Below are 26,638 nucleotides of genomic sequence, written 5' to 3' on the forward strand. Positions count from 1 at the left end.
GGACAGAGCTGCATTCTGGGAGGAGAACAGCTTTGGAGGCCAACGCCAAGCCTGGGGTCAGGCCGGCTGGGCCCCCAGCACCTACCTCGTGGAAGCTGACCGGGGCCACAAACACAGGGAGCCTTTGGGCCCCCACGGGAATGGCTATCAGCATTGGGATTTCAAGGGCCAGCAGGGTTGAAGACAAACGGGGTGTGACAGATGGGACATTGCCGCCTTCGGTTTGCTGAGAACCGTGACCACCAACACCTCTTCCCCTTTCGCGGTCACGGCAGCACAGAAAGGAATATTTGGTGCCAAAAAGACACGATGGACTCACCGACAGGCATTCTGTCCTTCAGCCAGCTCACAGCAGGTGCGGGGACCCCGGTCACGTCACAGCTCAGGACCAGGGGGCTCCCGGCCACCTGGCTCACTTTCTCTGTCTTGGGGTTCTCAAACACTGGGGGCACTGCAGGAGAGACACCCAATTGCCACAGTCCTAACTCTGCAGCTCCCTTCCTTCCACTCGGGCACATTAGGGACACCCCACCGGCTCTTCCTTCTGGTTGGTAGTTGACATTTTACGCTTTGCCACTGGGAGAGGTACAGGTTGTTTTCGTCACCGGTGTAAATAGAATCTGCTTCTATTTCAAAACATTTACAAAGCAGGGTCCAGAGAGGTCCGCTCAGCCCAAGGATGGCGAGCGCATGGCTAATGTGCCAGTAGCTCTCAGCCTCTGCCGGGGCAGACATCACTAATCGATCCAAACACTCCCTCCTGCTCGGCTAGGGGAGGCCACGCAGCCCAGGCAACCACAACCAGCGGAACAAACGTGGCTGTGCTTAGGATGCATCCTCTGTGTTCTCAGCAACAGACCCTCCCCCTTCCCACTGCTCAGTGTAGCCATCAGAAGGCTTTAAACAGCACACCTAGCGTCAGTAATTTTCAACAATGGCCTTCATTTTGGCTCCCAGTTGGACCCATTCACTGCTCACCTGGTGGGGAGGCCACTGGCTTTGCCTTCGGGGGCAGAGAGCCGGCGTCCCCTGCCCACCGCCCTGTCCTTCCCATCTTGCCCAGCAGCTTAGATGAGTGCAGGGTCGCTTGGGTAAAACTGTGTTTCTCATTGTCCCTGGAAGCCTGCGGTGGCCAGCTCCTTATGTCCCCACGGATGTGATGCAACCCAAGGGGACAGATACAAGTCCCACATCTCTCGCTTGAAACAAAAAAGCTCGCCCTCTCGTTCTGTTCCTTTCTGCTTCCCATGAGCTGGGAGGGAATGCATGTGGACAAGGGCAACACCCTGAGGAGGGGTGCAGATCAGCCGGACAGAATGATCCTGGGTCCCCAAATCACCACTCAGTCATTTACTTACCACTTGGTAGGCCCTGAGCTATCCGCCAGCCTGGACGCTCACCCCCGGGCTTTTGCAAGAGAGAGGTAACATTCTCTCTCATTTAATCCACTGTGTTTTCAGCTCTCTTTGTTACACAGTGGACTCTATACCCTAACCGAACAGCTGACCCCAAGCAAATGTGGCTGAGCCTTCACCCCTTGCTTCCCTAGGTGAGCTTCCCCTCACCCCCGCCCCCTGGAGCCATGTCCAATCCAGTGTTGTCTGTGCTCCATCCTTGGCCTGATGGAACCGGCCTCCCCTGGGGCTCCAAATGGTGGTGACATGGCCCCAGGACTCCCAACAATCTGATTCCTGGGGGCTCTCCTCCCGGGGCTGGCATGTAAGGCTCGTGCCCAGCACTTTATAGATAAGTTCACGGCAGCCCATTGACTGAACGCTTCCCATATAGTAGGAGGCAGTGCTGCCTTCGCTCCTTCGACTAAAGACAACCCTGAGGCTAGAAGCAGGCGAGGCGGTGTGCTGAGCCCCGGAGCAGGTCACAGGCAGAGCGCTGTTTTGATCCTGGTCTTTTCAGGGCTGAATCCTGTGCCCTACACACTCAGGGCTCTTGCCTCTTTCTAGAAACTGCCCTTCCCACCCTGGGCAGCCCCGTGTGCTGCTAGGGGTCCCATGGCAATGCCCTCAGGCTGGTCCCCGGCTTACCCTGGACAGTGAGGACAAACGTCCGCATGGCCTCCCCAGCCGGATTGCTGACTTTACAGCTATACAGCCCTTTATCCAGCACCTAGGACCAAGAGAGCACGTGGTGATGGTGTACCCAGGGCTGGGATGGGGGTACCCAGGGCTCCCCCAAAACATCCAGGCCACAGAACCTTCTGGACAAGGGACTTTCCAGATAGGCTGGTTCTGCCTGGGAAGCCATAGGAGATAGGACCCCCTGGCCTTCCCCAAGTAGCAGGAGGGCTACTGGGAGGTGAGGGCACAGGTTCCAGACCCCCACCCTCCCCTGAGCCTGCACACCAGCTGAGCCTGGAGGGAAGTCCCTCACTGTGGGGATGGCGCTGGGCCAGGAGAGAGGAGGCCAGCACCGTTTCCCAGAAGAGCAGCCGATTGTGAGTCTCATCCACACCAGGGAGGGTGGCCTGGAAAAGGCTTCCAGATCCCAGGCAAGCAAAGGCAGGTGATCGGGAATGGACCTGCTCAAGGTTAGCTCAGAACCAGATGGGAGCCCTGCCCTCTTCTCATGGTTCCTGCCCTGGAGGCCACTCGACTCGGGGTGAGATCCTGCGGGCCTCGGAGGCAGCAGTCCCCACGCCGGGCCACACGGCTCCCCAGTCCCACCCCCCCGCTCACCAGGACCGGGACCCACAGCCACCCACAGCTGCCCATGCCACGGGCTACTCACCTGGGCGTCCCGGATCTCCAGCCTCTGCCCCCCCAGCAGAGCCTGGGTGCGCTGTGTCAGGACCAGGGGCTGCCCATCCTTGTGCCAGGTCACGGTCGGCTCCGGAAGTGAGTCAGTCTCACAGCTAAGGATGGCTTTGTCCCCGGCCCGGACCGCGATCGCATCCTGGGGGCCGCTGGGAGGCCGCCTGAAGGTGGGGGGAACTGAGGCAGCAGGTGAGTAGAGTAAGGCACACCAGCCTCCCCTGTGGCCTCTCCGGCTGGTGGAGGCTCACAGTGTCACATGGTCATGGTGGAGCGCCCCCACCCCCCAGCCCAGGGATGGCATAGACCCAGGGAGTTGGAGGCAGAGTCTAGTCTAGGTCAGTGTGCCAAGGACCTTCTGGGTGACCTGGGAAAAGCCTCCTGCGTTCTCTGGGCCTCAGCCCCCTAGATGGGGAGACGCTCTGATGGCCCTCCCGAGCGCTTCCCAACACAGGACAGGCCCCGGCTGGGCTTGAGCCCTCCCTAGGGGTCCCCACAGCCCACGTCCCTCCAGCAGACGAGTGCAGAGGTCCTCCACCCCTGGCTCTGAGCGTACGGGGCCTGGCACAGTAGGAAACACGAATACCTCAATCAGACCCAGGGTTAAAAGGAACCTTCCAGTGAGTCCTGCCTCATGACAGCTTGGGCCAGCTTTTCCCCAAGAGGACTCTGAAGACCAGGAGCCTAGAAACTGGCTCCAGGCTGAGAACCTCTGATCAATCAGGCTTGGGAAGGGCCTCGGCTGGGATAGCTCCCGTGGCTGTCCCGCTGTCCCCTCCTCGACTTCAGAGGATACCGTATGCCCTGCACGGGCAAGCCCTTATATACCCTCATTTAATCCCTATGCCAACTGTCCCCTCACAGGTGGGAGGCCTGAGGCTCCAAGAGGGAGAGTGACTTGCCCAAGGTCACGGAGCCAATACGTGCCCAGCTGAGTCTGAAACACAGCGAGTCCAACTCTCCAGACCAGGTCTTCCCAGCTCTGACCAGAGAACATGGGCACCCCAGCTTCTCCAGGGCCCGCTGCCCCTCTCCTGGCCTTGCTGCCTTGGGGGCTGAGGGCTTCCTGAAGGAGTGGGGGACAGTGGAGTTTGGGGGACAGACAGGACGTACCCAGCACGCTGAGCTGCACCAGTTTCTGGTCCTGGCCGGCAGCACTGAGGGCCTCGCATGTGTAGGTCCCAGAGTCTGATGGCTGTACCCGGGCCAGCTGCAGCGTGTGGGTGCCTGGTGGGGGAACCGGCCTCTTACACCAGCGAGCAGGCCGCAGGCCCACAGCCCTCAAGCCTTTCCAGATTCCCCATCCGGTCCCAGGTTGGAGGATGTAACTCTGACCTCCCACCTGGCTTCAGGCTGGGCTCCAAGCCTCAGTTCACCCACCAGGAAGGAGGAAGACGTCTTTTCCCAGGGAGAGGGGCTGGCTGTCCCGGGACCACGTGACCTCAGGGCTCGGGTGAGCATGGACGTCGCAGGACAAGGAGATGGTGCTGTTGACGATGGCAGTGACCTGCTCCGAGTTCGGACCTGTGATGCGTGGGGGGGCTGTCCCCACAGCCGCCAGGAGAAAGAAAGGTCCATGAGAATGCATTCCCGCAGGGGGCCGAGAGCCACAGCGTGGAACATGGCCTCGAGGAGCTCCTGGTGCCTTGCCTTGGTTCGTCTTCGAACAAGGCCATGGACCACCCCACCGTGTGTCATAACTGCCTCACAGATGAGAACACGGGGCTCAGAGATCAGAGAGGGAGAGTCACCACCCCAAAGCCACACAGTGGATCAGGGGCAAAGCTGAAATATCAATTCAGGCTCACGTCCTAGACCCGGAGTGCTCCCCCCTGTCATCCCTGTCCCTGAGGCCACAGCTGCCCCACATCTGGAGGCAGAGCTCAAGGCCAGCAAGATGGAAACCCCCTACCGGGTGGCCTCTATGAGCTGTACATTTGGGCTGGCCTCCTGCTCGGCTGGAAGGTCGGTCTGGGGAACGTGTCAGCCCCACGCCAACGATAGAATAAGTCTCAATAACGGTGCTGTAAGGCCTCAGAGGAGTCGTTCCCTGGCAGCCTCTGACGTTGCTTAAAATCATCTGGAGTGGGCCTGCAAGGATCAGGGTCCCTTCCCTGTCCCAGGAGATGGCTGGCGTCAGCCAGGGTCACCCATGGGGCACACGGGCCCAGAGCCCAGGATGCTGGAAGCAACGAGGCAGTGCCTCTCTGGGCAGGAAGAGGGGCCAGGTCTGCCCACAGGGTTGACTGGGGAGTGGGCCACGGCCAGCCCAGAGGCCCCCTGAGCTGGAAACCCCCCGGGGCCGCTGCTCAGCCCAGCTCACCTTGGACCCTGAGGGTGAAGAGCTTCTCCGAGGAGCCCGCCGGGTTCTCGGCCACACACATGTAGCTGGCGGCATCAGTCACCTCCGCCGTGGACACCTGCAGAGGCAGGGAGAAGGTGCCTGGGACACCGTACAAGCCTGCTGGCTCTGGGGTCCCCCAGGAAGTACCGCGAGGGCTCCCGCCCCCAGAAGGCCGACCACCTCTGTCCTCATGGAGCAGTGCTCAGGGGGCTCCGCGGATAGGCACACATTGCCTGCCACATTCCCCAAGGGCTCTCTGTGACCGTCGGGGCACAGTGTGAGGTTGACATGGATGATTCCCTGTAGCAAACTACGTGGTGACAACAGTGTCCCCCCGGCCACAAGCAGTCACTCGGTGCTGTACTGGGCTCTAGGAGGAGGTGCGTATGTGTCCTTTCTGGGAGCTAAGTGCAGCCCTGTGTCACCAGCAAGTTGAACTTGGATTACTTGGGGGGCTGGGTTCAATCCCGGCTGCTCCAACGTGCTTCCAGGCAAAGAGCCTCGTTTGGCAGATAACGGCAGCTCCTTGGTTCCTGGACAAGCAGGACCGAGTCACAGCAGTTGCTGCCTTTAGCCCAAGCTGGGGGATGCCCTGACCTGTAAGACTCGCCCGTCCTCTAGGACCTGCAGCCGTGGGCTCGGGGAGAAAGGCAGCCCGTTCTGGAGCCATGAGATGCTGGGCATGGGGTTGCCCAGGGCCGGGCAGTGCAGGCTGACGGTGCTGCTGGCGTTTACGGTCATCTCTTCCACCAGCTCCTCCGTGTCACCCAGGATCACAGGTGGGGCTGCGGGGGGCCAGGGAGAGCAGGGTGAGGAGCAGGCAGCCTGCCTGGGAAAGGCCCCTGAGGTGGGGGGTGGGCAAGGAGGGGACAGCAGCACATGGTGCCAGGCTCTGGCTCAGGGCGCCCGGTGCCCTCTTCCCTGCCGCCCCTCGCCCTACCCCCTCCAACTCCGGGCCCTGATGCAGCTAAGAAATCTGGGGCACCGGGAGGGCTGGGATTTGCTCAAGGTGAAACGGCTAGAAAGCGGCCCACTTGGAATTTGAACCCAGTCCAAGCTCGCACGGCCTCCGCGATCCACCTCCCAGTACGGCAGGACTGAACGTGTGCTTTGCCTTGACCCCGTCAGCAGGGAGGCCCCCGTGGGGCCCGGCGACCGAAGCCCTCCAGCCCCAAGCTGGCCACTCACTCAGCACAAGCAGCTCGTAGTGCAGCCAGTCCTCGCCCGCCTCGTTGGAGGCCTTGCACGAGTACCTGCCGGCGTCCTCCGCACGCGCCAGGGGAATCTGCAGGACCCGGCCTCCTGCGGGGACACGGGACGGACACCTGAACGAGGGCACGAGGCAGCAGACCCCGAAGACATCACTGCCCCACCTCCTCTGTGAAACGGAGAGAATCAGCCTGCCCTGCTTGCTGTGGGCCAGGCCTTGGGTGAACATTTTCTCGGCCTCTGCCACTGGTGCTTCTCCTCCTCCCATACTACAGATGGAGGAACTGAGGCTTCCCAAGAGTGCCCAGCCGCGCTGAGCCCAGCTCCCGTGAAGACAGAGGGAGGGGGCAGAGAGCCGGGCAAATGTCCAGGGGTGGGCTTTTGGGAAGCAATCAGGCAGCTCCTGGGCTGTGGTGATCAGGGTTCGGGGATGTCACCTGGGACCCTCTGCGATCAAGAGAGAGCTAGGGCCAGACCCAGGCATCTCTGTGGGGCTAGCGGTGGTCTCCAGTGGACCCGGGTTAGGGTTACCCTGTGTTCTGGATTCTGCGTTGGGGGATTGCCGGCCCCGGCTGTGGTAACAAGGGTTGGGACTGGGAGCTTATGACCTCCAGAGCCAGCGACAGTAGCGGGACTGGAGAAACAGCAGCTGCGTTTGGGGGTCCCTTGACATGTGATGTTAATCTATGGTAAGGTTCAGAATTAAGGTCCCCTTGTGACCACTATGCGCCCATGATTAAGGGTCAGCGGCCGGGGTCAGAGGTCAGTGGTGGGGTTGGAGGGTAATGGCTAGGACGAGGGGGGCGGGGTCAGCGGATGACTGGGATTAACCTCTGGTCGGGATCTGAGGTAGGAATCAGCATGTGACCGAGCTCACTGTGTACCCAGAATCTGGATCGGTGCTCGGGTCCAAGGGCAGTGGCCAGGGCGAAAGGTCAGTCAGGGGTTTCTGACAAACAGCTTTCAGTAAGCATTGCCTCTTCGCCATCTCCAAGAGGCTGCCGTCTTTTGCAAGCACCAAAGTACATACCTTGGAATGACCCTGTTTGTCCAGAGGCCCATGCAAACACCCGGCCTCCACCCCCAGCCAGCCCCACCATGGCTCCAGGCCTGGCAGGACCCAGCGCAGATCCTAAGCTGAAAGGTCACCGAGTCCTGGCCCATGAGATGACACAGGGCTCTACGCCTGGAATCCCCACCCCACCCCCCACAGTGTGGCCCTCATGAGATCTTACTAAAGGGATGGGCTCCCCCTGCCGAGAAAGACACCAGCTTTGGCTGGTTATCCTGGGACATTACAGAGCTGGAGGCGGGCACGGCCCAGGTGAGAACCTTGGGCCTAAAAACCAGAGGCAAAGGGGGACCCCGTTCTTGCCTGGAAATAGGCAAAGAGCAACTAGCCCAGGTTTGCAAAAGGCAGCCGAGGCCCAGGGTGGTCGCGTGGCCTGCCCGTGGTCACACAGCAAGCAGGACACGGGAGAGCTCCAAGACTCGTAAGGACAGTAAAGGAGCCCAGCTCCGAGGCGGGTGAACCCTGATCTCTGCCCGCCAATGCCCGACCTCCCTGCACACCCTAAACTACCTTGCAGAACAGACACCCCATCTGCAGCTGAGAGGGGTTGGTCCTCCCTGTACCAGGTGAGCTCCGGCGGGGGGATGGCGTTGGTGTCACAGTACAGGTAGGCGGGGTTGTTCTCCACAACTTCCCGGCGTTCCGTCACCCCGCCCCGGGCCTCCTCTTCTTCCCTGGACAGGATCTCGAAGGCTGCACTGGCGTCGTCCAGTTTCTGGAACATGGGGGGCACTGGGGCAGGGGGCAAAGCTGTTAGAACACACAGCCGAGGGATGGGGACTCGTCTCTGCTCAAGGAGAGCCCGGGCTGGCCTCTGTCGGGTGTGGAAATCTCACGGTTAGAGCAGATCTCTTAGGTCAAGGCAGTTTTTAAAATCACTCATTCTTTCCGCCAGTGTTTACTGAGCAACGACTATGCTCGGCACCAGGGTAAGGTTTCTGCCCTCTATGGCTTATGTCCAGCAGCCTCAAAAGACACCCCATGATGTGCCGACCCCTCTCCGAGAAGGAAGCCAGATCCTAAGTTTCAGCCAGAGTTGATGGGAGCACAGAGGCACAAAACCATCGGCTGTCAGAAGTGCTGGGGGCCCCCGAGGCCACCTGATCTGATGACCCACATTTTACCCAAGTAAAACCAAGACCAGGGGGAGGGCAATGATGGCCTCAGGTCACAAAGTCAGTTAATGGGAGAGCCCGGCCAGGGGTCTGGAGGTAAGGCACACCAGGCAGCGATGAGAAAGGGAAGGATCCGCCAGGAACAGAGTCCTCTTGCCAGATTCTTCCAGACGCACAGACACTCCCCACCCCCAGCTGGGCTGCCCCCCCATTCCCACCGGCCCCCACACACCCTGGATGAGCACATTGAAGTCCTGGTCATCCTCGCCAGCCACGTTGCTGGCCACACACAGGTATCGGCCTGAATCCGAGACCTGCGTGGGCTGGATCTGGAGCAGCCGGCCTTCGCCCAGGACGCGGAGCCGCGGGTTGGGAGTCACGGGCTGGGGGTGGGAGGGGGGAATGATCAGAAATGAGGGGCCAAAAGGACCCCGAGGAGCCTCCATATATATGTGTGTGTATTTTTAAGATTCATTTATTTGATAGAGAGCACGAGCGTGGAGGCAGGGAGACCGAGACATTCAAGCGGGCTGATTGCAGAGCCTGATGCAGGGCTTGAGCTCAGCACCCTGAGATCAAGACTGGAGCCAAAACCAAGAGTCACTCAACCAACTGCATTACCAAGGTGCCCTGAGCCTACCTATATTTTGATAAAAATTTTAAAATACAACACAAAGTGACGGTAGCACCCTGACGGTTTGAGAACCCCAAACCTGTGGAGCTCAAAAACCGGGAGTTAAATGGGTAAATGCAGGGTTTAATACTGATGAGGCCCGTTCCCTACGAACAGTTGGATTTCTTGTTAAAATATAAAGTGGGGCAGGGCCTAGGCGGGCTCTGGGGCCAGGTGCTCGGACGGCCTTCTCTGGAAGGTTCCAAGCAGAAGCAGGGCGCCCCCTGGTTTCCTCACTCACCCGTCCGTCCTTGTACCAGCTGATGGTGGGTGGGGGCATGGCCCAGCACTCACACTCCAGGGTCAAGGTACTGTTGACCTTGGTCTTCACTTCCTTCACGCTGGCCTCCCCCAAGGCGTCATCTTTGGAGATGGAAGGGGGGACTGAAAACCACAAACGGGTCTGAGGAGCAGGTCTAGGAAAGGGGTGCCGAGACCCAGTGCACATCCCACACCCAGAGCAGTCCCAGAAACGGGGGGACTGGTTCCCAAGGGCCGAGGAACAGGGGCCCTGGAGACAGACCCGCTCTTGTAGCTGTTCACTTAAGGAAGAGAGTGCTGGTTGTCAGTGGTTTACAGGATAGGGCAGGTCCGGGGCAGGGGAATTCCTGGGGTGACCTCTGGGGGCCATTCTGGGGGAGCTGGGTCTTAAGTTGTGGGGCCTCTGGCCCCACCACAGTGCAGGTGGCAGAAGGAAGCCAGGACTGGGGTGGATCTGAGCATCCACCTGACCCAAGTTCTACCCCACGTGTCCCCCATCTCTTGGGGTCCTGGGCCCCAAGGTGACTGAGTCAGCCTGGGCTGCTTCTGACCACCACAGGAGGGGCCTCGGGTGTCTGTGGGGCCCATGTGCCAGGGGTCCCCAGGCTTCCACATATCTTCCGCCTGTCCTGCTGGTGCCCCAGAGTGTCCCTGACTCACTGAGCACTTCCACATGGTAATTCTTCATGGCCTCCCCAAGTTCATTGGTGACCACGCAGGTGTACTGGCCCGCATCTTCCTTCTGGGCATTCAGAATCTGCAGCCCGTGGGTGCCTGGTTGCAGGGGCAGTGGCCAAGGTCACCCCCAAGGACACATGACCTCAGGCTCACCAGCCCCTTCCTCTAACCTAGCCCAAGAACATATCACCTGTCCCCTCCCCCCCACCCCTCCACAGGACATCACCTGGGAGCAGCTGGATGTTGTTCGAAGCCTCAAACGGGGCACCGTCCTTCATCCAGCTGATGGTGGGGGAGGGGAAGGCCAGTGCCTCGCAGATCAGAGAAATGGGGTTGTTGATGGTCACAGTCACCTCCTCATCTGCACTGTCCTCGGTCACTCCCAGGATGGTGGGAACCACTGTGGGGGAGGCCGATGGTGTGATCCTTAACAGTGATCCCTAACCCTGGGCCCAAGGAGCCAGAAAAGTCTCAGACCCTGGTGCATAGCTTCAGAGCCTGGGCTTTCCACCACTAAGCAATGCCACAGGAGAAGCTGGACGATTCCTGCCTCAGTTTCCCCAGTAGTCTCTTAACATCCAGGCGATCTACTGATTTACCAGAGCCTTGTCAGTTCTGCTCGTGTTCCAGAGGGCTCCCTGATGCACCAATAGCCCTGTTTTCATTCATCCTAAGACTTCCTCTTTCAAGTCCCACAGGAGACTGTCCGCTTTACTGTCCAGCATTTTTGTTTGACAGACAGAGATCACAAGGAGGCAGAGAAGCAGGCTGAGAAAGAGGAGGAAGCAGGCTCCCTGCTGAGCAGAAAGCCCGATGCGGGGCTCGAACCACCAGCATTTTTAGAAACAGATTTTATTAAGCCAGGCTGTGTTCCTCTCATCTACTAGACCCCTGTTTCTCCTGACAAGACAATTCATGATGATTGTCCTGAGGAGATGGACACCTGGGGGTCCTGTCACCTCTCTAAGCCTTAGAGCTTCCTTGGGGACACAGGGACAAGGACATCTCCCAGCTCCTAGACTTGCTGTGAAGATCCAACCAATCGGGCCTGTCCAAATGCCTAGCCCAGGATTAATGTTCACCCAACAGAGCTATTATTTTGTTGTTATTGTTATTGTTGAACCCAGAGAAATGGAAAAACAAAACAAAACAGGAGAGGGCTGAGTGGGATGCTGTCTGTAAGGCACTGGTCACCTTGGTTCTCCCTCCCATGGGCACCCAGGGCGGCTAGGAGAGGCCCAGCACTTACCCAGGACACTAAGCTGGAAGTGTTTGGTCTTCTCCCCCACAGTGTTGGCCGCAATGCAAGAGTAGTGACCAGAACTAGACAGGTTGGCCTGGAGGACCTGTAGGAGGGCTCCGTCTGGAGAAATGTGGTGGGCATCTCCACCAGCCAGGGGCCGGCCATCTTTGAACCACGTGACCTTGGGCTGTGGGTGGCCTGTAAGGAGGGGAAGAGGCAGGGAAGATAATTCAGCAGGTTCTGACTAGGTTGTTGGCCCAGAGGTCAGAGCTGGCTCCAGGATAGGGTAGAGGATATGGATTCTCCATCTCAGTCCAGAGGCCCATGCAGCAGGGCAAGACACAGAAGCAGCCATCAAGCCTGGTCTGGGTCCTTTCCTACGTGGTTGACTGCCTTTTCCTTATGGAGGAGTGGGCTGAGTTGGCTTGGTGGACATAGGCAGAACAGAAAGGCAGATTATTCCTTTCATTCATCCATCCATCCATCCATCCATCCATCTACCCAGGCAGTCACCCAGCCCAGTCCAAAAGCATTAATGGGAGCCTACTCTGCCAGACACTAGGAAAACCATGGTGACAAAGCAGTCCTTGGGTCCTCAAGGACCTCAGAGCTCAACTGGGGTACACAGATGTCCCAAGGCTATTACAGTCCAGTGTGCTTCATGCTGGGACAAGAAAGCCCTGGGGCCTGTGGGAGCACAGTGAAGATAACCCACGGGCCCAAGGGGTCAGCCAAGGACTCCCTGTGGAAACTTCTGGAACCACAGTTCTATAGTCTGGTGAGGAGAGGGGAGTGTTTGGGGGCAGGGGCTTAGCAGGTGCAAAGATGAGCAGGGATGTGGTGCCAAGTTCATGATACAGAGAGACCCACCACGAGGACCAGTGGGGCTGAGGGCAAGCAGGGACTCCCCCCAGGACCCCCACTTCTCTGAAGCTGCCTTCTCGTGCTTCTCCTAGCCTACCGTGTGTGTGGCCCTTACCTGTGGCATTGCACATTAGATGAGCTGTCTGCCCCTCAGGGACCTTGACTGCCTCCTCCAGGTCCTCGTTCTCAATCCTGGGAGGCACTGCAAGAAGCAGGGAGACAGAAGGTTACTGACCAGGGCTGGCTGAATGACCGTGAAGCAGAAGACAAGAGGCCAGAACCAAGAGCCCAAGGCAATTGCCTTCAATTCCCTGTGCCTCGGTTTCCCGTCCCACTGTGCCTGCTTCCATGGGGCAGTGAGTTCAATAAACATCTGGTGTTGGCTGAGGGAAGTACCAGTGCCTCTAGGGGAAGGCCCTGGTCAGAGGAAGGCGGTTGAGTGGTGTTGAGAATATTTGCCCCCTGCCACTTGGGGTTAGTCTTTACTGTTTCTGGAAAGTTCCATGGCAGCCTCAGAGCAGAGGTTAATGATCAGGCACAGAAGACAAAGCTTGGCCTCTCCCTCCTTCCTGTGCTGAGCTCCCTGCTACAGCATGAGCCCTAAGTCCTGGGCATGGGCCCTCCAGAAGCTCCAAGGTGGCAGAGGAGGAATTCATGGGGTCCACATGAGAATGGGGGTGTGACATACCCAGAACCTCGATGCTGAAGTTTCTCCGAACCTCCCCAGCCTCGTTGCTTGCCAGGCACGCGTAGAAACCTGTGTCTTGCTCCTGTACCCGGGTCAGCCTGAGCATCCAGCCACCTGGGGAGGAAGAGGAGTGGGCTCCAAGGACAGCTACAGCAACCTCTGTCCTAGCTGGAGCCCAGGCTGCCCACCAGGAACAGGAGTGCACCAGGTGTTGTCATTAGACGTGTATGTGTCTGCCTCCCGCAGTGCTCCTTTCCTCAGGTGGGGAAACTGAGGCCCAGGAGGGTAAACGGAAGGAGGGAGGCCCCTGGATTAGACGGACACATGGGTAAACTTGAGGACCCTGTTCTAGTAAGAAGGCTCTGTCCCCTGGCTACCCCTGGTTCTGGGGATTGACTGGGGCTAAAAGGACAGCAACAGGTTCTGCAGTCCTGGGCCAGGCCAGAGGCCCCCATTTTATTCTAGCAGACCTAGGAAAAAGCCTCCTTCTCCCAAAGACCTCTCAAAGGCAAGCCAGTTTCTCCCAGGCAATCCAATCAAGGATCATCTAAGAGCATGTCATTATGGCTATTCCTGTGCCCAGGGCAGACATCACTAATGGATTGCCAAGCTCCATTTTGCCCAGATGCAGTCTCTGAATTCATATCACAAGGCGTTTGACAGCCCCTACCAAGTGCTCAGAAGTGGTGCACGGGGGACAGTATATTTGCCCTCCCACCTTTGGCTGTGTGCAACAAGTGTTGAGTCACTGGTGCTAAAGCTGAACCTGCTGTTCCTGCAAGATTCGGATGGGACACCGCCTCTCGGTCCTCAGTTTCCCCATCTGTATACCAATAAGAACCATCACAAACCAGCTTTGTGGGCAGGACAAATATGCAGAGAAGGTGCTTGACTCAGCATTTCTAAAGTATGTTACTGTTCAGGAAGCGGTTACCGATGTGCCCGAGAATTTTTTTTTTTTTCCGGCAGTACTTATCAGAACCTAAACTATGCAAAGAATCACTGTCAGTCTTCAGGAGGGGAACAGGGCCAGAAGTCTTTTCCAGACTTACTTAAATCTAATTGCTTCTCCTGGAGTACCTCACCTAGCGAGTGTTTTTGGTCGCATTCTTGGGGGACCAAGAGCTCAGTGGTTATCCCAACCAGGCCTGGCAGCAAAGGGTCAGAGGTCATGGACATGTGATAAACAGAGGCAGAGACAGAGGGCCAGACCTGATAACCAGATGCTCCCCTGGCTGGAACCTCACCTGCCAAGAGGTAGGTGTCCTCCCCGGGGCTGATGGGCTCCTCTCCTCGGAACCAGCGAACCCCTGGGGGTGGGACACCTGTGGCTTCACAGAGCAACGTCAAGGGGCTGTGCAAGGTAGCAGAGATGTTGGTCAGTGGGTTCAAGTCTCCGATGAGCTGTGGGGGCACTAGACACAGAACAGAAACCGCATATGGGGGCTGTACGCTCCTTCCCTGCCCCCTAACAGCTCTCCCGGGCAAGGACCCCCCCCACCCCCAGTCAGGGATGTCCCAGGAGCAGAAGTGACAAGACCAGAGTGAAGTGGCTGGTGGCCACAGGCTGGGCTTTGGCTTCAGGCAAACACCTTGGGCCTCAGTTTCCCCACCCCGTCCGAGGGATGCTAGGAGGATTCTACAAGCACTTAGCACAGTGCCTATGCTGAGCAACAGGACAGGAGCTAGAGCCAGGGGTCTGCAGACACACCCCTGAATCCACACAGCAGAGGCGAGGGACACTTCTGCACTTTCTAAAGGATCCATTCCAAAAGGAAGCCACACTCTATCAGGCAGGGAGAAGTGGGCGAGGCCAGGGACCCCTGGGAGGTAGAGGGGGAGGGAGCTGGCAGAAAGCACAATGATCCTTAAACCCAGCCTGAGCCACCTTATCTCTTAACACTTCTTGCCCCTACCCTGAAGCATACAGTTAGAGCTCAATCAAGGATTGGAATCAGGGGCGCCTGGGTAGCTCTGTGGGTTAAAGCCTCTGCCTTCGGGCTCGGGTCATGATCCCAGGGTCCTGGGATCGAGCCCCGCATCGGGCTCTCTGCTTAGTGGGAAGGCTGCTTCCTCCTCTCTCTCTCTCTGCCTACCTCTCTGCCTACTTGTGATCTCTGTCTGTCAAAGGAATAAATAAAATCTTAAAAAAAAAAAAAGATTGGAATCAGAAGGCTGTTGCAGCTACCCTGAAAGTACCATATCACCTCTCCAGGCTTCTGCAGAGTCTGTTCCCTCTGCCCTGCACACTGTTCCCCTCACCTGGGCACCTCGTTAATTCCTACTCAGCTTTTACATTTCAGCTAAAAGATTGCCTCACACAGGAGGCTTCCCTGACTTCCCATGCCAGTTTGGGGCTCTTCCTTGTGTCTCATGGGCCCTGGATCCCCCCCACCAATCACATGAGTCATGCAGAACAGAGACTGCTTATTTCTCCAGGGCCAGGAAGGGAGTAGGGGAACAGCAAGCAAGGAAGAGAAGGAGGGAGGAAATGAGGGCTATTTGGAGCCAGTCCTGATCCTGAGAGTATTCAAGGCCTCCCCCAACAGCGGTCCCATCAGCGGCCTGACTCCTGGGAGAACAAGGGGCTGTGCCTGTAGGTTGGGCTGGCCTTGCCCTCTCTGGTTGGCCCTACCCCCGTCCCCTCCAGTTCGCAGCTGGTCCTCACCCAGCACGGAGAGCGTAAACCTCCTCTCGGCCCTTCCGGCCACGTTCTCGGCCACGCAGCTGTAGCGTCCGCTGTGGGCAGCCTGAGCCCCCTCCACACGCAGCTTCTGACCGTGATTCTGCAGCCGCAGGCCAGGCTCGGCCGTCAGCGGCTGGCCGTCCCGTTCCCACGTCACCTTGGGCGGGGGCTTCCCGGTGGCGTGGCACTGAAGGGTGGCCTCCCCATCCTGGACCACAGAGACCTGCGTGTGGGGCTCCCGGGGGCCAGCGATCTGAGGGGGAACTGAGGACAAAGCCCGTGAGGGCGGGCCGCCGCGGCCTCTGGACACCAAGCCCTCCCCAAGATCCAGGCCTGCCCCTATGCAGGCCTCTGCGCCACCGGCCACTTGCTGGCTGTGTGATCTTCAGGTGGCCTCACCGCTCGGGGCACCCATGTCCCATCTCTATAATGGGGTCACGGCAGTGCCCTTGACCCCTCCCCCGCACCCTGGGCATCAAGGGCCAGACGCTGTTAGGAGGAAAAGGTCACACAGCGCAGCCTGGTGAACGGTGAGGGCACTCCCTCCTCAGACACCAGGGCCTTCCTGAAGCCTAAACAGTCACTGGGACCATCTGGGGCGGAGCAGGACAGCACAGGTGGGAGGCTGAGCGGGGCCCTTTCCAGTTTTATTTTCTAGAACGATTTTTACAAGGCTGCGTATCTAATTTCATCCTTGCCGGACTACAGAATGTAGGAGCTTCACATACATTTTACATCGCTTTGTTTCCAACGGTTTCAAGATACATTTGGTTTCTCTGGGCCAAGGGGGGCTGCTTGGGATCCTGTCACCCCTCTGTCGTACCGCTCACGAGCGGTAGCAAGCTGACCGGGAGGGGCCAGCCGGCGGAGAGGGCACGGGACATTGTCCTCATTGCCACAGTTCCTGCCTTTGCTGGTTGCCCCCCCCGCCCCCCACCTGCTGGCCCCTTCCCCCCGGTTCAGGCCGTCCCTGCCCCGCTCACCATGAACCTCCAGCAGCTGGTCCTGGCTGCTATTTCCCGCCACGTTGCTGCACTCACAGGTGTACGTGCCGTCCTGGGCCCGCTGGGCCTGTCCCAGGTACAGGAGCCGCCCCACAGCCGACACCTGCTCGAGGCTGTTCCCCTCCCCTGGCAGGGGCCGTCCTGGATGCAGTGAGAAAGAAGCCTCTGGTCCTTCCACCCAAAAGCTCACCCTCCCCTCCCCGGTCCTGGCCAACTCTTGCTCAGGCCTTCAGGTGTTCGCTTCCACGTTCCCCTCGACCAGGAAGTCTTCCCGGAGTGACAGAGCTGTTCCAGCACCCCTCTGAGCTCCCACAACCCCCAGGCTTCTCCTCATCACAGAGCTGCCTGCAGATCAGTGTTCCGTCTGAATTCCAGCCCAGCCTGGGCCTCCGGGGAGCCGACCCTGCCTCATCCTCCCTGGGATCCTTAGGGGCTCCTTGGGGCCAGACACGTAGTTGGGCTCAATGAAGGTGACGGAAGGCTCCATCCGTCCAGCTGCAGCGAGCTGGGGAGGGACAGCAAGCTGCTCCCCCTTACCTTTTCTCTGTCCATGTTCTCTCCCCTGCTGGCTTGCCTTGCTGTGCCCAGGCGGATCCCTAGCCAGCTCTCTCCTCCAGCTCCAGACCCCTCCCCCTGACTGCCCACTTGACATCTCACAGGGTGCCTAACAGAGGCTTCCAAATTAACAAGCCCCAAACTCCAGGTCTGCCCCCAGACCTGCCCCCCAGTCTCTCCCTCTCGGTGATGATGACACCCTTTCTCCTGACTCTCAGACCCAAACCTCTAGCTACCCTGACTCCTCCTTCTGGCTTCCCATCCAACCCGGCAGGAAATCTGCCAGCACTGCCCTCAAAACGCATCCGGAGCCTCTCACCACCCCACGGCCACCCGCCTGCTCTAGGCGGGCAGGATCTCCCGCCTGGAACCCTGCACCAAGCCTCTCATGGGCCATCCTTGCTCTCCATGGTGTGTTCTCAGCACGGCCGGCAGGGTGGATTTGCTAGAGTCTACACAGAACTGTGTCGCTTCTCCATCCAGAGCCTTCACAGCAGCCCCGTCCCTCTCCAGGTAAAAGTCAAGATGGCTACAGTGGCCTCCCACGCAGGCCCCGTCACTCTGGTGACCATCTCTGGCTACCTGTCTCTTGCTGACTTGGCTCCAGCCCCTTCCCTCTTTGCCTGTTCTTCAAACACGCTAGGCCTATTCTTGCCCCAGGACCTTTGTACCTGCTCATACCTCTGCCTAAAATGTTTTTCCTTACAATACTCTCATGCTCATCCCTCCCTAACCTTCTTCGGTTTTGCTTGGCGAAGCACCCCTGGCCACCCAGCCTGATACTGCAAACATCTTCTCCCTCTTCTGCTTTTATTTTCCTCCACAGATCACACTTTCCATTAAAGTTATGCACTAACTCTCTGTTTATTATCTGACTACCCCAATCCACCACCCTATCTCCAATGCTCAGAAGGGGCCCTGGCACAAAGAGGCTCTCAGTAAATATCAGTTAAATGGATGAATCCCAAATATTTGTGGAGCTATTATCTTGTACCAGGTGCTGGCCTGGAATTCAGACCGTGCCCCACGGGACTCAGACTCCTAGGACAGCAGACGTTGAAGGACTGAGAGGGCCACATGACAGGTTAACACAGAGGGGCCGTGTCCAGGAGGCCCAGCCCTGGCCTGGGGTGAGGGCCAGGGAGGGCTTTCTGGAATGACCAATCCAACTCCCCCTGGCTGGGAAGCAGCTGGGGCCCCTGGCAGACTCGGGGACTAAGCAGACAGGGGCTGAAGGCAGCGTCTCTTCCCTAACCAGCATCCTTACCCCCCAGTGCCATAAGCCCCCCATCTCCAACTCAGTTAATCTGGGGGCTGGGGCACCAAGCGAGGGCAAAGGGACACTGAGGGCAGGGCTGGGCGAGGGAAGCAATCATACCGTCCTTCTTCCAGGTGATCTTGGGGAAGGGGATGCCCCGACATTCACAGGACAGCCTGGTGGGTTGCCCCTCGGTCACGGTCAGGGTGCGGGGCTCCCTTGAGGGGAACGCAGGAGGCACTGAGGAAGAACAGAAGAACGGGGAGAGACGTGGGTGAGTAGTGGGCTGGAAAGGGAGAGGGACGGACAATGGAGAAAGCCTGTGTCCTGGAACCACTGAGGCAGCATCCCCCCAGGGGGCGGGGGGAGGGAGCCCAGACCAGCCCCCGAGACCCTCACCCCAGATGTTCAGGTTGTAGTGCTTCTCCGAGCGGCCCGCCTGGTTCAGTGCCTCACAGGTGTAGCGGCCTGTGTCCCCCAACTCCGCTCGGCTCACCTGGCAAGAGCAAGAAGGACCCATCAACGGGGGCAGCACAGAGATGGGGTTACCCCTAGACAAGACTGTGTGACCTTGGGCCGGTCACTTTACCTGACTGCATTCACCCCTCCCCCTCCTGGAGCCCGGGGCGGTGACAGCACCTCTCCCCTCTACTGCACCGTGACGTTTCCAGAAGCCACGGCTTGTGGTGGCCTGACGTGGGCCGGGCCCGTGGAATGGGTTCCCCAGCCCTGCCAGCCTCACCCCCATTTCATTTCCACGCCCGGCCCTGCTAAGGACAATGGGCACCCGCTGGGCCAGCCCCTCTCCTGCCTTTAACCAGCTCCTGGCCTCTTTGGAAAGACCAACAGGAGAGAGCAGAAGGGGAGGTGGGGAATGAAGAAGGGTGCGGGCAGGAGATCCTGACGGTGTGAGGAAGCAAGCCTGGGGCTTTAGCAGGGGAGGGAGGGCACACGGTCCGGGCGGCGGAAACCAAATCGAGGTGCTCAGAGTTGGGACCGATCACGTCTCACAAGGTGGAGGGGGGTGATCACGTCGCCCCCGCCAGCTGACATGGACGAGCTGTCCTAGGGGCCGGCTTTCTTTTTCGAAGAATCCCGGCCACCCAGGAGAAAGGTGGGAAGATGCGTACAGGTGACGGACCTGAGGCCCGTGTGGTCAGGACGTTGCCCAAGGTGGCACGGCCAGGAGGCAGTGGGGCTGAAATGCAACTCCAGGCTGACCCAGAGTCCCTGACTCTAACCCCCCCTTCCCTCGCTGGGCGAGGGGCCCGATGAAGGGCTCTAACGCCCAAAGGCCTGGAGGCCTCTGAACAAGGAACAAAAACAGGTGGCAAGAGAAAGGCTCAGCTTTGTGGGGACTGTGGGAGGCCCTGCAGCGACTTCTGACCAGGTCTGGAGGGTGTACCCCGGGCCCTGGGTCATACGGAGCTAAACTGCCCTTGTCGGGGCCCCCGCAGGCCCGCCGGCATCCCAAGAGGCCACCCACCTCCAACAAGGCCTTGTCTGCAGAGAGGTGGACGCCGGGCCGCGGCTCCAGGGGGCGGCCATCCTTCCTCCAGCTCAGCACGGGAGGGGGCACGGCTTGGCTCTGGCACTCCAGGGTCACGGACTCGTTGGCCACGACGGACACGTTCAGCTCTTCCCCGAGGATGCTTGGGGGCGCTACGGCGGGGGGCGGGAGGGGAGGCTCAGGCGGGTGGGCGGAACCGGGGTCAACACCAGCGGGTGGGGAGTCTGCGTTAGGAGGGGGTCTCCGCCCTGAGCTGTCGCCCCCTTATCCTCCCCTCCAGGCCCTTCCCAGTCCTGCTCCAAGAGGAGGCCCCCAGATCTGAACAGTCTGGTGGGTCGTAGCAAGGTCAATATCCCACGTGCGATTTTGTGCGTTAGCGACACGAGACGTCACCGCCGAGGGAAAGTAGGCAAAGGGGACCCGGGATCTCTCTGTATTAATTCTTACAGCTGCATGTGAATTCACCTGTGAATTATAATTATCTCAACATTTTTTTTAGAGCTACAACACCTTTATTTATTTAAGTTTTTTTGAAAAGCAGATCCCCGAGGCACCTTTTCCTCCAGTGCAAAAATAATCAGAGAGGTGTGGCAGTTAGGAAGGCAGGGTCTGGGGGTCAGAGCTCCTGGGCTGGAGTCCTGTGTCTACCACTCAGGCACTGTGTGAGGCCCTGTGTGAGGCCTCTCGGGGCCTCGATTCCCTCATCTGTAAAATGGGACTAAAGAAAGTACCCACCTCACGGGGGCTCTGTGAGATTAAACATAGTGAGAACTTGGGCACCCAATCCCTGTTAATCTCACTCCAGCAAAGGGAAAGAGCTAGAATGGACGGCTTCCTCATTCCCTCATCACCCACGGCTCTGTGTTTCCCAGAGTTCTCAAACACTCGACAAACACTCCGCAAAATCCCATAAGAGGGATTGTTAAAACAGCAGCGACTGTAACTGTGTGGTTTGTGAGGGCAGCGAATCCCACGAGGCCCTCTAAAGCGGGTGCTATCTTCACCCCATTTCACACATGAGGAAAGGGAGGCTCTGGGGCACCTGGACGGCTCACTCGGTGAGGCATCCGACTCTTGATTTCAGCTCAGGTCATGATCTCAGGGTTGTGGGACCGAGCCCTGCATCAGGCTCTGCACTCCACAGGGGGTCTGCTTGTCCCTCTCCTTCTGCTCCTCCCCCTGCTAGCCCTCTATCTCTCAAATAAATAAATAAAATCTTTAAAAAAAAAAAAAAGAAAGAAAGAAAGAAAGGGAGGCTCAGAGAAGCAGAGTGAGTAGCCCACGCTCACAGAGCTAGGAAGCGACAGAGGCAGGATTTGAACCCCACGTCCAAGACACTCAAGAGCTCCAAACACGCACCCGACTGCCTTTCCAGAATGGAATTACCCCCTTTGACCTAGGACAGTGAGGACACCTGATTCCTGATGAGGCTCAGTGCTCTTCCTGCCACATCTCGCGTCCTCTGCCTGCTCCCTGAACACGGACGGAGCTCCTGGTTGTGCGGCCGCCTGCCCGCCTGCCCACGATGGGGGGGGCTCCCCACCACCTGACCCCCAGTGAGGGCAGCCACAACCTCAGGCTGGTGCCTCCTACATCCAACGGCCCCTCGCTTTCCGGATGAGGCAGGGGTGCCCCCAGCCCCAGCTTCTTGAGCCACTGGCCTGGACCGGACAGCACCCGAGCCTGAGACTTACTGTGGACAAAGAGCATGACGTCCCTGCGGTCCTCACCCACCGCACTCACGGCCACACAGGAGTAGCTGCCAGAGTCCGAGGCCCGGGCACCGGCCAGGGTGAGGACCCGGCCCCCGGGGAAGACCTGCGACCCCAGGAAGAAGCCAGCGTGAGCTTGGGAACCTCCGGGAGCAGCACCCACACCAGCCCCAGTGGGGTCCAGACCCCAGAGCTGCCCCAGGTGCCGGGGAACCTGGAACTGTGTCCAGACCTGACATCAGTGCCCCAGAAGAGTCCTCTAGAACAGTGCTACAGCTAGTGAGCCCCTGAAACGGGGCTGAACCCCAAGAATAAAATATACATACAATAGACTTCAAGAGCCAGGACACAAAGAAAGATGTAAAATGTCTTGATAATTTCTATATTCGTCATATGACGAAGAGATTTTTGGATAGTTTGGGTTAACTAAAATATGTCATTGAAGTTGGTTTCATTTCTTTTTACTTATTTGAATGTGGCTACTAGAAAATTTAAAATTACACATATGGACGGCTCGGGGCGCCTGGGTAGCTCAGTGGTTCTGGCTCTTGGTTCTCTTGGTTCCGGCTCAGGTCATGATCTTGGGGTCACGGGATCGAGCCCCGCATCGGGCTCCATGCTCAGCCAGGCGTCTGCTTGAGACTTTCTCTCCCTCTGCCCCTCCTGACAGACATGCATGCTGTCTCTCAAATAAACAAATAAATCGTTTTACAAGTTACATATAGAGCTCGTGTTGGGGGCGTGCGTTGTGTTTCTGAAGACCACGAGGCTCTCGACTGTCCTCCCTTCGGCAGCTCTCCTTCCTCCCTCGGGGGAACCATCCTTGGCGGCCCCTGCTTCTCCCTCACCTTGGAGCTCCCCGGGCCCGACTCTGCTCCTAGCGACCTAGTGAGGCACCAGAGAGGAGAGCGAGGGCTGCCCCGTCTGCTGACCTGGAGGCCTGAGGCCCCTGCAGTGGACACGGGGTTTCCATCCTTCAGCCACATCAGCGTGGGGCTGGGGGTTCCGGTGGCATCACAGGTCAGCCGGACCGGGGCGTTGAGCAGGACGGGGCCCGGCAGACTGGGCGGCAACGTGATCCGTGGAGGCACTGCGGGGTGGGGGTGACACAAGGCACAGGGTGAGCCCCTGGCTGGGGCACCCCACGGAACACACAGCCACAAAGAACAGTGCAGGGACTGCCACTCCCAACACGGGTACATCACTCCATAGCTCTCAGGGTGCTCATCTTGTCCTTAGAATGAGGCTTCTACAGATGGGAAACAACCTTCTGCCCAAGGCTAACCAGCTAGAAAGGGACAGAAGTAGCACTTGAACTTGGGTCTTCTGGTCAGCATGAGGTGGTTATTACGGGGATGGCATGGGGTAACAAGGCTGAGGGTCCCTGGGCAGAACGGACGGAAGGATGATTGATGGATGGATAGAGAGACAAGGGACAAATGGATGGGTGGAAGGGAGGACAGATGATGGGTGGATGGATGGATGGAAGGAAGGATGGACGAACAGACTGACAGACAAATGGACGGAAGGACAGCTTTCAGGACAAGGACCCCTGCAGTCCCCGGGCAGCTCACCGTTGACCCGTAGCCCATACTGCAGCTCTGTGCTTCCTGCCACGTTGGTTGCCACACAGCGGTAGCTCCCAGCATCAGAAACTCGTGCGCGCTCAATGTGGAGAGCTCTGCCATCAGCCGACACCGTCACTCCCTTCCGGGCAGAGACAGGCTGGCGGCCCTTGAACCAGGAGGTATCTGGGGGACAGAAGAGAGACGCAAGCGCTGTGACCAGCCCTTTAGACTGTGCCCGGATAATGCGCACCCACAGACGGCTGCCGGGGCGGGCCACACCGCGTGCCTTTATTTCAGGCACCGGGGCAAGCCGGAGTTCTCCAGGAAGGAGGCTGGGGTGTCTGGGGTGTCTCCAGGAAGGAGGGCAGTGCTGTCTGGGACAGGACACGGGCAAGGGGGAAGTCCCAGGGGATGGAGCCTGGGGCAGCCGGGAGCTGGGAGAGTCATAAGCCAGCCCGACGCCCTCACGCCTCTCCCTGCCAGGAAACCACGAGGGAGACCTTGAGAGGGAAACATGGTGCACCCCAAATCAGCGCCCTCGTAGGCCTGGGCCGATGGAGCCGCAGCTTCCTTATGTCCTGCCGGCGCCCACCCTGTCTCACACCCAGCCCCGAGCTCCTGGTCCTTCCCCCGCTGCCGGTCTAGAGAAGAGCCCCAGACAGACAACAGCTCAGACAGCTGGCCCGGGGCAGTCCTGTGCAGTTGCAAACTCTGAACAGAAGCCCCCGCACTGAGCCGCTGCCTTTGGCTCAGGTCATGATCTCAGGATCCTGGGATCGAGTCCCGCATCGGGCTCTCTGCTCAGCAGGAAGCCTGCTACCCTTCTTCTCTCTCTCTCTGCCTGCCTCTCTGCTTACTTGTGATCTCTCTCTGTCAAATGAATAAATAAAATCTTTAAAAAAAAAAAAAAAAAGAAGCCCCCGCACATTTGCTTCAGACACCAGTGCACGTGCTCTGGGCCCTGGCGGTGGCCGGCATATCAACATGGAATACAGAAAAATTTGGGAAATAGGGGAAAAGCCTCCTGAGTGCTTGCTGTTCTGTCCACAGCCCCAGTGGAGCCTGGGGCACCAGCCAGCCTCATTGGATGGGGAGCTGGGCCCAGCCCGGGGATGGCTTTCAGTCCAGAGGAGGGGTCTTACCAGGAGGGGGCACGCCCGAAGCCAGACACTCCAAGGTTACTGAGGCATTTTCCAGCACTGCCTTGTTCAGCGGGCCCGGCTCAATGTTGGGGGGCACTAGGGGAGACAAGGAGAGCCCCATCTTTGGTGGATGTGGCCTCCGGGGAACTCCTCCCAGCCACCCCTGGTGTCCCTCCCTGGCCTTCCCAAAGGGTCTAGGCAATAAAAGCCCCAGATGGCTCATGTCCCCTGAGGGAGGAACCCTGCTCCTGAACCCGCACAAGAACAAAGACACTGGGCTATAATCTTTATGGCAGGGACCCAATGGGGATAGCCCCAGCGCCCAGCGCCGTGGGGACTGCCAACAGCCGGCTTGATGGAAATGGACACTTCCAGGGATTTGCCCACGCGGGCGGACATCAACGAACCCAAGAATGAGTAACACAAGCAAAGGTTAAGTCTGAAGGCGGACAAGGACATGCTGCTTTTTTAAATCCCTTTCCCCGCCCCCGCCCCCCCAGGGCAGCCCCAGGGGCCCTCGCAGGATCACCCACGGCCCAGCACCCTTGTCCTCACCCAACACCTTGAGAGCCACGTCCCTTTTGCTCTCGCCGGCCAGGCTAGTGGCGGCACAAGTGTAGAAGCCTTCGTCGTTCAGGTCCACCTTCTCGATCTGCCAGCGGGGGAGGGATGAGAGAGTGTGGCGTGGGGACACGGAGCCCCACACTGGACGGTGGTCAGAGGGATGCCGGGACGTGGGGCACAGCCGGGTTGCTGCAGACTCCAGGGGTGGGAGAAAGGAGTCGTGGGGACAGTTCGGCTCTGGGGGTGGAGCTCTAGACAATGCATTCGGATTCCAGGGGTACTTCCCTTCTCCCCCAGATCCCTCGGATACTGAAGCCATCTAGGACCCCCTCCCCTCCTCACCCCACCACCCAGTGCTCATCCTGCCCCCAGACTACCAGCGCCCCCCTCAGGGTTACCAGGACCTCTAAAATGTGACCCCTCCACCTCTGTTCTTGCCCCACCAGCCCTGGGGTCCTTGAACGTACCTGCAGTTTCCCCCCCGAAGCTGCCAGGGCCACCCCATCCTTCCACCAGCGGAGACTTGGGGTGGGTACCCCAGTCCCCACACACTGGAGGGTCACAGGCTGCAGGAAAGGGACTGTGATATTGTCGCCCCCAACGATGGTTGCCAGTGGGAGCTCTGGGCAGGGGGAGAGGCAGGGAGAGCCCAGGTCAGGGTCAGGACGGGTGCAGTGAGCACCCAGACTTCCCCTCACTGCCGGGGGTAGCGAACATCCTCACAGGGCCAGCCTCTGGCCTCTCGCCACTCAATTCAACAGACGCCTGGCTTGGGGGAGAGCACCAGACCAGGAGTCAGCAGAGCAGGTGTTCCCCTTTAAAATTCTCCTACCCATCCACCCGCCCATCCACGTGTGCCTCGAGCCTCTATTCTGCACCAGGCACTACAGTGCCGCCTTCCCAGAGCTCCCAGAGCTGGGCAGGGGACATGGACAACACAACAGGCCATTTTATAACACAGCGGGTGGCACGTTAGGCAGGGCAAGATCAGAACCACAGTGGGATCCGGGAGAGCTTCCTGGAGGAAGGGGTGTTTGAAGACAGACCTAAAAGAGAGCGGGGAAGCTAGGCCAGCAAAGAGTTAGAGGGAGACTACTCCAGGCGGAGGACAGAGTTACCTGCAGGCTTGGAGGTGAGAAAGCTGATGTATTTCAAGAATTGACTGAAGTTCACCGGGGTCAGCGGGAAGAGAGTGAGCGGAGAGAGGGCGGGCTGGGGAGGGGAGTGAGGGCCTGTGGACAGGACACGTGACACACAGGGAAACGGCCGAGGCCCGCCTCTTACACCTGTGTCTCTTTGGGGAGCCGGAAAGCCATGTCTAGAAACGGCGCCTAGAGAAGACCAGCCCGGGCCCCTCCCTCACCCGCCAGGCTGCCAAGGGCACGGATGTTCGCGGCCGTCCGGCCCTGCCTGCCCCCGGCATCTCAGGTGGCCCCCGCCCCCTCACCGTGCACCGACAGCTCCACTTCAGCCCCAGCGGTGCCCGCCTCGTTGGTGGCCTGGCAGGCGAAGAGGCCGGCGTGGCCCAGTTCCACGTGGCTGATGCGCAGCGTGGCCCCCCGTGAGGCCAACCGCACCCCAGCCAGCTCCTCGGCCGGGCGGCCGTTCTGCAGCCACCTGAGGGGGTGGGGAGGGGAACGTGTCGCTCGGCCTGGGGCCAGGGAGGGCAGGGTGGGCAGGATCTCCCCGGCTCTGTGGCCTCCCTCATACCCCCTGGCAGGGGG

The 26,638-nt window shown here is 59.1% G+C and overlaps 1 protein-coding gene across 1 annotated transcript in view; it reads right to left on the bottom strand.

Moving 5' to 3' along the window:
• Positions 1-26,638, bottom strand: part of HMCN2 (hemicentin 2) — a 144,965-nt gene that overhangs the window by 38,517 nt on the left and 79,810 nt on the right. Inside the window, exons 34-62 of the mRNA XM_044264681.1 lie at positions 26,362-26,531; positions 25,382-25,536; positions 24,906-25,002; positions 24,351-24,446; positions 23,215-23,391; positions 22,573-22,730; positions 21,623-21,746; positions 19,905-20,080; positions 18,818-18,914; positions 18,539-18,658; positions 16,585-16,746; positions 15,584-15,865; positions 14,163-14,330; positions 12,916-13,029; positions 12,343-12,429; positions 11,370-11,561; positions 10,347-10,520; positions 10,103-10,216; positions 9,423-9,565; positions 8,741-8,891; positions 7,904-8,125; positions 6,301-6,414; positions 5,710-5,897; positions 5,092-5,188; positions 4,149-4,310; positions 3,882-3,995; positions 2,746-2,948; positions 2,043-2,124; positions 320-451 (exon numbers count right to left, since the gene is read on the bottom strand). Of these exons, the coding sequence (XP_044120616.1) occupies positions 320-451; positions 2,043-2,124; positions 2,746-2,948; positions 3,882-3,995; positions 4,149-4,310; positions 5,092-5,188; positions 5,710-5,897; positions 6,301-6,414; positions 7,904-8,125; positions 8,741-8,891; positions 9,423-9,565; positions 10,103-10,216; positions 10,347-10,520; positions 11,370-11,561; positions 12,343-12,429; positions 12,916-13,029; positions 14,163-14,330; positions 15,584-15,865; positions 16,585-16,746; positions 18,539-18,658; positions 18,818-18,914; positions 19,905-20,080; positions 21,623-21,746; positions 22,573-22,730; positions 23,215-23,391; positions 24,351-24,446; positions 24,906-25,002; positions 25,382-25,536; positions 26,362-26,531 (4,271 nt within the window). The remainder of the gene's footprint in view (positions 1-319; positions 452-2,042; positions 2,125-2,745; positions 2,949-3,881; positions 3,996-4,148; positions 4,311-5,091; positions 5,189-5,709; positions 5,898-6,300; positions 6,415-7,903; positions 8,126-8,740; positions 8,892-9,422; positions 9,566-10,102; positions 10,217-10,346; positions 10,521-11,369; positions 11,562-12,342; positions 12,430-12,915; positions 13,030-14,162; positions 14,331-15,583; positions 15,866-16,584; positions 16,747-18,538; positions 18,659-18,817; positions 18,915-19,904; positions 20,081-21,622; positions 21,747-22,572; positions 22,731-23,214; positions 23,392-24,350; positions 24,447-24,905; positions 25,003-25,381; positions 25,537-26,361; positions 26,532-26,638) is intronic.

The sequence above is a fragment of the Neovison vison genome, chromosome 9, assembly GCF_020171115.1.
Source record: "Neovison vison isolate M4711 chromosome 9, ASM_NN_V1, whole genome shotgun sequence".
Classification (NCBI taxonomy): domain Eukaryota; kingdom Metazoa; phylum Chordata; class Mammalia; order Carnivora; family Mustelidae; genus Neogale; species Neogale vison.